Raw genomic sequence first — 10,653 nt, 5'->3', positions numbered from 1 at the left:
TTGGCCTGGGCTGCCCAGGGCAGTGGTTGAGGCCCCATCCCTGGAGGGATTGAAAAGCCGGGTTGACCTAGTGCTTAGAGACATGGTTTAGTGATGGTTTTGATCAGAGTTGGGTTGATGGTTGGACTAGATGATCTGAAAGGTCCCTTCCAACCTGGACAATTCTATGATTCTATTCTAACTAGAGCTAGTTTCAGGGTGGCTTTTTGATCCTGTTCATGAGACTTAAAATACTCCATGAATTTGTGTAACAGACGTTACATTTAATTGTTTCTCCTTCTCTCAACAGCTTGTTTGCTTTTATTTTGGGACATTCTGAAATGTAGCTTGCAAAGGCCGGGCGATAATCCTAAATAGTTTCACTTTGAAAATTGTATTTAATCATGAAAAGCAGATAAGGACCTTAATTGTGAAATTGGCTTTTTTAGCATATATGTCCTTTGGACTTAGTGTAATGATGGTTTTGTACATCAGTGGGGAACTATTTATTTCACCCTTTGGATTTGGGTGTATTTTGGCTTCAGTAACTCCTGTTCTAAAGCTGTGTGTGTCGTTGTTTCTTTCCAGGTAAAAGGAGGCATTGAGACTACCTTGGAGAAAGAAGTCCTACAATATGACTACTCTTCTTCATATTTTGATATATTTGTAAGTGTTCTTTAGCAAAAAAGAAAGGAAAGTAGCAAAAGTATCGTTTTCCCGTGTTCCTCCTGCCACAGATATTCCCCAGTTTGAATCCTGTGGAAGGGTTGATCTTTCCTTGATTATTGTCCCAAATTTGACCCATCTAGGGGTTGCCCAGTCTTGCTTTGACAGCGGGCTCGTGGATGGAGATACTCAGGCACACTTAAATCCCTGCTTCTGCTTTGAGGGGCACAGAAAAACAGGTTAACAACTCAGGAATATGAGACTGATGTCATATAAAGATATAAATTATGAAGACAAGACCAACAGTCCTCCAGCTTTAATGTAATTACATTTAAACCAACGTTCTTCTTGAAGGGCCTCGGGTTTTTGTGAGATTGTTCATTCTACCAGGTCTCGTTTGCCTGGCAGAGACGAGTCGGTTTGGTGTCAGTGGGTTTATATTGATGACAATATCCCTAGTCCCCCCTTCCAAACTGGTGTAGAGACTCCTCCTGGCTGGTTGCTGTGTCAAATGGAATGAGGTACCAGATGCGTGAGACACCTCAACTGCAGAAAGCAAAAAAAAAAACCACCAAGCCACGTTATCTGTAGTCGTTGATGCTCTGAAAATTATTGTGCCCTGTAGTTGAACAAAGGGTTAAAACCCATGGAATGCAAAATAAGAGACTTTTACTCCTTCGTAAGGGAGTAGCTCATTGAATTCTGCAAAATGATCTGTGGCCTTAGACAGGATTTCTTCTGTTTCTCCTACACATCACTGCAATGTACTGATGTGCGTAAGAGGAAACGGGTTCGTTTTACCCCTGGCCGTGCCTGTCCTTGATTTCCTTTTCAAGCATTTGTTTCACATTTTTTAGATTCTGAACACATCTTTTAAAACAAGTTGGAGGCAACCCGGTATCAAAGAATAAGCAAGGAAATGGAGGGCTGGGGTGCCCGATTTGGAAATCTCTTCTGTCTGATACCGATTTCATTTTCTGGCCTAGAAATCCCAGAACTTACCTTTCTTTACTGCAAAATATTTGGAATGGCTTGCTATTGCGGGCATTTCCATAAAGAATAATCGGTTGCTGCAACGTTAATATTTCAATAAATTCTAAACATTTAGTAAGAAGGAAATAGATTTTTTAAAATTCTTCCCGTTTTCCGATTTCGTTTGTGAATGATTTGCAGTTTTTAAGATCCTCTCAGGCAGTGGCACACACTGCTAAGATCATGAGGTGCACAGGGATTGCTCGAGGTATTTGCTGGGGTAACTGCCTCCAGATTGAAGTGCTTAGATTCCAGCCAGGTAAAATGTTCGTTAACGTATTTTGTGTAGCTTTATTCCACTTGCTGATTATATATTCCACTTATTTGTGGAATGACGCATGTGCTTGCATATTTGAGCCTGTGTAGGCATGTGAGGGGTGCCATTTGCTTTACAAATGGGGAAATTACCTTCTATTTCTGCTTTATAAGCACACATTCAAATTCGGTTTTCCATAACAGAGCTTAGAGTGTCCTGTTTGAAGTTGTTTTGTGAGCATTTAGTGTTTTGGTTCAATAACAGAAGTTAAGAGTGTCCCGTTTTAAGTTGTTTCATAAAGGGTTGGTATTTTCGAGTGAGCTGAGAAACGTGTGCTGCTTCTGTGTGCTGAATTAACCGACACATCTTTTTTTTCCTTTCTCTCTAGCTACTGGCAGTCTTTCGGTTTAAGGTGTTAATACTTGCATATGCAATGTGCAGACTGCGCCATTGGTGGGCCATAGCTGTGAGTAGTAGCCTCCTAATTAAGGAGTCTTAATTAGAACGCAGCAAACGGACGCAATTTGAGATGCCTCTTGACGCTTGCATGTTAAGGATCATCTCGATGCTATATATATATATCTATATAAATATAGAAAATGTGCTGTACAGTAATTTTTTTCAGCCTAAAGACAAGAATTTAATAGCGCAGTGGGTGTGGCCTTTGTTAGGTATCATGTTAATACAAATTAAAGACTTATTTTTGAACCCAGTATGGATGGCGAGTCGTAAGCGCTTGTTACCTAATTAATGTTTGAAATGTATTTGCATTTGAAATAGCAAACTGTATTCAAAAAGAAGGATTTGCCTTATTGTACCAGAGATCCAGCTGTCCGTTTACTCCCACATTCTTAGATTTTTTTTTCAAGTTTTGAGTCCCATCTGTGGTCACTGGGTGGACCTGCTCTGGGAGGGGGGGGGGTTGGACTGGATGATCTCCGGAGGTCCCTTCCAACCCCGTAGCCTTCTGTGATTGCTTCGTGCTCCAATACAGAAAGGAAGTTCTTGAGAACTGTGGGCAATCACAACACAGTGTGGATGAGAGAGAATACAAAACTTGGTGAGGAATTCTAGCTTCCAGCAGTCGATGCTACGCACTGGAGTACAACCCGCACGCTGCTGGCGTGCTAAATTGTAAATCTGAGAGTTTTTTTTTCCCCTTAGACCATGGTAGGTGCCTGTAGAAGGTGTTCACACAGAGCTTTCTCCAGGCGAGCAGCATGTGGTGTGCTCAGCGGTCTGGGCTGCCGCGCTGGGCCGTGATTTGTTTGGAATTGGGTCATTAGCACAGCACACACACGTGTGTACACCTAACTGCTGCTCTGACTGCCTTTATTTCTAAGCGTGTGCCTCTCAAAATCCCTTACTCTTATTTGTATAACTTCAGAGTGGTTCTTGCAGTGCCACTCTTCACCTCCCTACAGTGGTGAGGCAGTGAGAGTGAACCCATCATGGCAGGAAGCAATTAATTACAGTATTTGTGTATTGTGTGCAGGGCTGGAGCCCTCAATATAAGAAGGATATAGACCTGATGGAGAGGGTCCAGAGGAGGGCCACAAGGATGATCAGGGGGTTGGAGCACCTCTGCTACAAGGACAGGCTGAGGGAGCTGGGGTTGTTCAGCCTGGAGAAGAGGAGGCTCCGGGGACACCTAATAGCAGCCTTCCAGTACCTGAAGGGGGCCTACAGGAAGGCTGGGGAGAACCTGTTTAGAAAGGCCTGTAGTGACAGGACGAGGGGCAATGGCTTCAAGCTGGAGGGGAACAGATTTAGACTGGAGATGAGGAGAGGGTTCTTCACTGTGAGGGTGGTGGAGCACTGGAACAGGTTGCCCAGGGAGGTGGTTGAGGCCCCATCCCTGGAGATATTCAAGGAGAGGCTCGACGAGGCCCTGGGCAACCTGGTCTAGTTGGGGGTGTCCCTGCTGACTGCGGGGAGGTGGGACTGGATGACCTTTGGAGGTCCCTTCCGGCCTGGGAAATTCTATGATTCTATAATTACATACGTAATGCTTCACTGAAGGTTTTGCCTTTTATCTTAAAGCCATTTCTCTTCAAATCCTCCCTTTGCTTACCAGAAGCTGGTGAGATTCTGTGATTATTTAAAGAATTCCTGGACCCAAACGCACTAATAGAGTTAGAAGCTTTACTTTAGTGAACACTACGTGCCCGCTGCTTTTTTGGGGTTTTTTTGGTTTTTTTTTCAGCCTGCCACTTTTAAAATATGTCAGGGAGTCTCAGGTCTTTAAAGTGATTCATTTTTTCACAGTATCACTGTCCGGAGGTAAATATTAATTCAAATTTACCAAATTTACCCCTGCAAAGATGTTTTTTTTGTCGTTTGAAATGGATCTTTAGATTTGGATGGGAGTGAAAAGATTTTGGAGCAATTGCTGCTGGCTTTTTCCCGAATACGTGGGTAGAGGGTTTTTTTTAAGGGACTTGGTGAATAAAATAGCACATCTTCTTTATACAGTAAGATCCCAATTTATAAAACTCAGCCTGTCTGCTGTGTGGAAATCAACATTTGGAGCTGTCCCTATTTAGAAGTTATCTTAATCAAGGAGGTTATTTTAATAGCACTTTAAGTTAATTGTATTTCACTTGTTACATTTTCTTAATCTGTGATCTTGCTGTTGTTGGTAAATATTTATAAAGTTGCAACTGATAGATAATAGCAGAAATGAGAAAATGAATCCATTTATTAGTTTTAACTGTTCTTACCCTGTCTCTTTCAGTTTACAACAGCAGTGACCAGTGCCTTTTTATTAGCAAAAGTAATTATTTCACAGGTATATATTCTAATCAAACGTTTGCTTTACTTTGTTTGTTTGTTTTTTTTTCTGAAAGTAAGATTCTTCAGGGGAATTTCTATAACGTTGTGTGGTTTTTGTTTCTTTCAAGCTGTTCTCACAGGGTGCTTTTGGCTACGTGCTGCCCATCATCTCCTTCATACTCGCTTGGATCGAAACTTGGTTTTTGGACTTTAAAGTGTTACCGCAAGAAGCTGAAGAAGAAAACAGTAAGTTTTTTTTTTTTTTGATATTTCCCCTCAATTGCTGCGGCTGGCAACGGCCCGTCGGCAGAAGGATGCTTCCTTCAGCTCCTCAGAATTTGAAAAGCTGTGGGAAAGATGAAATCATATGGCATAATTAGTCTTTTTTTTTGTGGAAAGGAACATACGCCTTCATACAAGTGGGGTTTTGGAATTAATTTCGGGAGGAAAAGTTAAAAGTTACAAGGGCCAGATCAGCAGTTTGTCGAGCACTTGGGAATGTACATCTTTTGGATGCTTAAGATGGGAAAATTTAACCGACTTGGGCTTGTAAAATTATATTTTCTGGGTAACACATAGAGTAAATGTCTGGTTCCTCTTCTAGGAAGAGTAGACGTGAGCAGCTTGTTGATCATTAAAAATAGATTTCCAAGTTTTATTTAGCCACTGAATATTGATGAATTTGCATCCACGTCCTAATCACGTAGTTGCACGTAGCAGAAGGAAGGATTCCTTAATTCTCTGTTTTGCTGGAGAGCGGCTCCGGAGCTGCCTGCAGTTCAAACAGAAGACAAAGAAGTTAAATTGACAGTTTACCTTTTTTTTTTTTTTTTTTTTTTTTCTGAGATACGAGTTTATCAAAGTAACTCGTTATATCAGTCTGAGATTCTTCATCACTACTTGATCTTTAAGACGCTATGTGATAGCACTGAGGATTTATGGGGTTTTGGTATTTTCCCTTTTAGGATTTTTGATAGCACAGGATGCTTCTGAACGAGCAGCTCTTCTTCACCCAGGAGTCCTCTCCGACGGGCAGTTCTATTCTCCTCCTGAATCAGTAGCAGGTAGTTATGTTCCTGTAAATGAGTGATTTTTTTTTTCATCTTGTCATTAAACTCCTGCGCATTTCACACCCTTCAGAGGGCAAGGTGGGCGGTGGGTAAAGGGAAAAAAAATATTACTTTCCTTTTCAAAAGAAATGAGCTGAATTTTCTTTCTGGGACAACAAGGGCAAGTGTAGGGCGCTGCACCTGGGGAGGAATAACCCACTGTACCAGGACAGGTTGGGGGTGACCTGCTGGAGAGCAGCTCTGAGGAGAAAGACCTGGGAGCTCTTGTGGACAACAGGGTGACCATGAGCCAGCAATGGGCCCTGGTGGCCAAGAAGGCCAATGGCATCCTGGGGGGCATCACAAAGAGTGTGACCAGCTGGTGGAGGGAGGTCATCCTGCCCCTCTGCTCTGCCCTGGGGAGGCCCCATCTGGAGCACTGGGTCCAGTTCTGGGCTCCCCAGTTCCAGAAGGACAGGGAACTGCTGGAGAGGGGACAGCAAAGGGCTATGAAGATGATGAGGGGCCTGGAGCATCTCTCTTATGAGGAAAGGCTGAGGGACTTGGGGCTTTTTAGTCCCAGAGAAGAGAAGACTGCGGGGGGATCTGATCAACACCTATAAATACTTCAAGGGTGGGTGTCAGGAGGATGGGGCCAGGCTTTTTTCAGTGGTGCCCAGGGACAGGACAAGAGGGAACGGGCACAAACTGGAACATCAGAAGTTCCACCTCAACATGAGGAGGAACTTCTTTCCTGTGAGGGTGGCAGAGCCCTGGCAGAGGCTGCCCAGGGAGGTGGTGGAGTCTCCTTCTCTGGAGACATTCAAACCCTCCCTGGACACGTTCCTGTGGGACCTGCTCTGGGTGGACCTGCTTTGGCAGGGGGTTGGACTAGATGATCTCCAGAGGTCCCTTCCAACCCCACAGCATTCCAAGTCTGTGACCTTCTGGGGTTTTGCCATAGCAGAGAGCTGGGAGAGTACTTCATAGTCCTAAAATGAAAGATTAATTTTTATTGATCAATTCAGTTTAGTTACTACCCATCAGATGAACTACAGTACCCGTAGGGAGGCTTCTGACATGCCCCAAAGGTGTTAAAAACAAGAGAAGGCTGAAAGAAAATGGTAGCGCAACTGTAAGGAGGTGGTTCTTCTTTGCTTCTGTCATTGATGATCTTCATGGGTCCCTTCCAATGTGAGATCTATGGTTCTGTGATCTCTTCCCTGCTAGCACTACAGTTTATGCAGCAACGCGCTATTTAATCCAGCCTAAAATTGGAGCTTTATAGAATCTTAGGATGGAGAGTGAACCCAATACTGCCCTAAAGCCAACTGACATTTCAAAGACTCTTTTCCATTATCTGAACAAAAGCAAAAAAGCCCTCTCTGTATAAAAAGGCTCTCTGTGTGGGTGTATTAAACTGAGGGTTAATTAAATCTTGACTCTATGTATCATGTGCTTTGTTCTCCTTGAGATGTGAGCTGAGGAAGCCAAAAAATAAATGGAAAATACTGCAAGATTTGAGAATGTGTTCGCAGGCGTTTCAAAGAAATGAGTAATTTCTTTAGCCAAAAAATAAATGGAAAATACTGCAAGATTTGAGAATGTGTTCGCAGGCGTTTCAAAGAAATGAGTAATGGGTTAAATGGGTTAAATGGGTTGGAGCTATTTGAGGACACAGCATGAACCCCCAAAATCCTACGTCAGTCTCTTTTAACCCCCAAATGTAAATCTTTTCTGTAAAGCTGTGCTGTGTTATGCTATATATTGAAAGTATTAATATCTGCTAATTGCTAGAGCTACATTTGCCTCTCTTGGCATTATAGACTTATACAGCTTGGTGAAATGTTTGTGTTGAAGGGCTGTCTCCGTGGTTGATGAGCCTCTTGGGGAGAATGACTGACTGAGAGCTCCATCTAGGGATGGCGAAGTGCTGAGACAATGTCAAGTGTAATTAATGATTCCAAGTGAAGTATTAATATCTGCTAATTGCTAGAGCTACATTTGCCTCTCTTGGCATTATAGACTTATACAGCTTGGTGAAATGTTTGTGTTGAAGGGCTGTCTCCGTGGTTGATGAGCCTCTTGGGGAGAATGACTGACTGAGAGCTCCATCTAGGGATGGCGAAGTCCGGAGACAATGTCAAGTGTAATTAATGATTCCAAGTGAAAGTCATAGAATCACAGAATGGTCAGAGTAGGAAGGGACCTCAAAGATCATCCAGTTCCAACTCCCTGCCCTGGGCAGGGCCACCTCCCACCAGACCAGGTTGCTCCAAGCCCCATCCAGCCCGGCCTTGAACCCCTCCAGGGATGGGGCAGCCACAGCTTCTAAGGGCAACCTCTTCCAGTGTCACACCACCATCCCAGCAAAGAATTTCTTTCTAGTATCTCATCTAAATCTCCCCTCTTTCAGTTTAAAACCCTTCCCCCTTGTCCTTTTGATAAACCATTATGGGTCTGCTTTTTTTTTTTTTTCCTTTTTCCTCCTCCTCTCAAGTGACCTAACAGCATCCTTGTCTTCTGTTTTCAGGATCTGATGAAGACTCTGAAGAAAAACAAGACAGTGAAAAACCAGTTGTATAGCAAATATGAAAAAAAGCAGGTAAATTCCTTCATATAGAACCTGAATATTCCTAAAAATATCTCATTGGTTCCTTCCCAAATAATTTTAAGCCAGCCTGTCTGTCTTAGCTGCCTTCAAAAGGAAATCCTACCGGGCTCTTGAGAGTTGTGGTTAAGCCAGGCCCAGGAGGGAGCAGGTCAGGAGTATCGTATAAAAGGCTGCAGGCTTGGGCTGGAACACCCCCAGCATTTACTTGTTGGCTGTCCTGGAAAGGACAAATGGTGGACTAGATGTTAAAAGCTCCTTTTTCTGGAAGTGGGGAGAGCTATTTATTTGGAGATAGCAATGCAGGAGTGCTAGGAGGAGGTGTAAGTCTAGGAGAAATATATTCATCTCAAAGATTGCAGTTTGGGATCTTCCCTCCTTTAACCTGTTTAATACTACAAAGGGATTCCATCACAGCAAGGTTTTTGGAGTGTACTCAGGTTAAATATAAGCTGTGACTTCCTTATTTTGGAAATGACTTCATTTACTTCTTAAATTCTCTCGCCTCTTGCATTTCACTTCACACATGGCAAACCTCCAGCTAGGGCAGGTATTGAATGTTCTTGAGAAGCTGAAGCTTCTGATTTGTAATCTCCTATAGAGCAGATGACTTTTTCCTTTCAGCCTCCCTGTTTTCAATATGTTTTCTCCGCTCGGCGTCTTTGTTCATCCTGACCCGTGTCGTCTGTTACAGAAAGAAAAAAATCTCTGAGGGAAGTTGTTGGGGTTTGAAAACCGGCCATGGAGCCTGTGGTGGACTTGGTGGTGGAGCTGCCCAGAGGAGAAGGTGTTCCTTAGAGAGCAAAGGGAAGGGTTCCCCTGTACTGTGATACCTCACAAAGCTCTACCTTGTTGACGTGTATATTAGGTTGCCTCCCAGGTGGTATGAAAATATTTGTCCATGATGTATATTATTATTATTATTATTCAGTGATTCCTGAAGTTGATCTTCTAATGACTAGGTAATTACTGGAACGTGTTGTCTTGTGTACCTAATCAAGAGACCGGTAATATAATGAAACTTCTCTATGATGAAAGTATATTTAAAGATTGTTGGGACTCACGAGGTAAAACTATTTTATGTTATTGCAAATTTGTCATTAGTTTTATGTTTACTTTTTTTTTTTAACTCCATGCATTATGTTTTTTTTTAATGGGTATGTTCACTTTCTAAAATAAAAATGTTAAAATGTGTAACGCGGGATGATATTTTCTTGTTGTTATAAACTGAAAATCCGCATGAACCACATCTTTATTTCTTGTGGGGAAAGGAGGATTCCAGTTTGCACAGATGGTTCTGGTGCTGTTTGGCTGCCTGCAGGGACACAGTGTGAGCTGCAGTGGAACATCATCTCTTTGTTGCAGATGTGATAAGCAAAAGGATGCCAGGGGCTTTCTGAATTAACTTGGTTCCAGCTCCTGTACTGGTGGTGGATGTTCTTCAGGTTCGAGGAGGAAACTGAGCCTTTGCCAACTGTGGGATTACCTCAGCAGTGAAAGGAAGGGAGTCAGTTATTCCACTGGAGTCTAAGTGAAAGGTATTCTCAGATACAGATTTTTTTTTTTTTTTAACTCCATGCATTATGTTTTTTTTTAATGGGTATGTTCACTTTCTAAAATAAAAATGTTAAAATGTGTAACGCGGGATGATATTTTCTTGTTGTTATAAACTGAAAATCCGCATGAACCACATCTTTATTTCTTGTGGGGAAAGGAGGATTCCAGTTTGCACAGATGGTTCTGGTGCTGTTTGGCTGCCTGCAGGGACACAGTGTGAGCTGCAGTGGAACATCATCTCGTTGTTGCAGATGTGATGAGCAAAAGGATGCCAGGGGCTTTCTGAAATAACTTGGTTCCAGCTCCTGTACTGGTGGTGGATGTTCTTCAGGTTCAAGGAAGAAACTGGAGTAAGTGAGCCTTTGCCATCTGTGATATTACCTCAGCAGTGAAAGGGAGGGAGTCAGTCATTCCACTGGAGTCTAAGTGAAAGGTATTCTCAGATACAGATTTTAAGTGTTAACCTAGAATCGTAGAGTCATAGAATTGTCCAGGTTGGAAGGGACCTTTCAGATCACCTATTCCAACCATCAACCTCACTCTGATCAAAACCATCACTAACCCATGTCTCTAAGCACTAGGTCAACCCGGCTTTTAAACACCTCCAGGGATGGGGCTTAAGTAGCACGAGTGAACCCTGCTGCCTTTTAAACAATCTGGTGGCAGGAGCTTGAGACAAAATAACCTTGAATCTGAATTCTGATGGCATCGGTACCAGCTGTCGCAGT

At 42.8% G+C, this 10,653-nt stretch overlaps 1 protein-coding gene across 4 annotated transcripts in view; it reads left to right on the top strand.

Annotated features, from left to right (window-relative positions):
• STARD3NL (STARD3 N-terminal like) overlaps positions 1–9,562 on the top strand; it is a 26,395-nt gene extending 16,833 nt beyond the window's left edge. For 2 of the 4 annotated variants that reach the window (XM_014942372.1, XM_014942390.1), the window contains exons 3-9: positions 568–645; positions 2,322–2,399; positions 4,671–4,724; positions 4,837–4,954; positions 5,674–5,772; positions 8,291–8,362; positions 9,063–9,562. In XM_014942372.1, the coding sequence (XP_014797858.1) occupies positions 568–645; positions 2,322–2,399; positions 4,671–4,724; positions 4,837–4,954; positions 5,674–5,772; positions 8,291–8,343 (480 nt within the window). In that variant the 3' untranslated portion in view covers positions 8,344–8,362; positions 9,063–9,562. Of the gene's footprint in view, positions 1–567; positions 646–2,321; positions 2,400–4,670; positions 4,725–4,836; positions 4,955–5,673; positions 5,773–8,290; positions 8,363–8,992 lie in introns of all 4 variants that reach the window. The other 2 variants (XM_014942380.1, XM_014942397.1) reach the window with 2 other exon arrangements.
• Positions 9,563–10,653: the final 1,091 nt, after the last annotated feature.

Source organism: Calidris pugnax, unplaced genomic scaffold (assembly GCF_001431845.1).
Source record: "Calidris pugnax isolate Ruff unplaced genomic scaffold, ASM143184v1 scaffold23, whole genome shotgun sequence".
In the NCBI taxonomy this organism is placed as follows: Eukaryota; Metazoa; Chordata; class Aves; order Charadriiformes; family Scolopacidae; genus Calidris; species Calidris pugnax.
The sequence above is the reverse complement of the archived record's forward strand: the minus strand, read 5'-3'. Positions and strand labels throughout refer to the sequence as shown.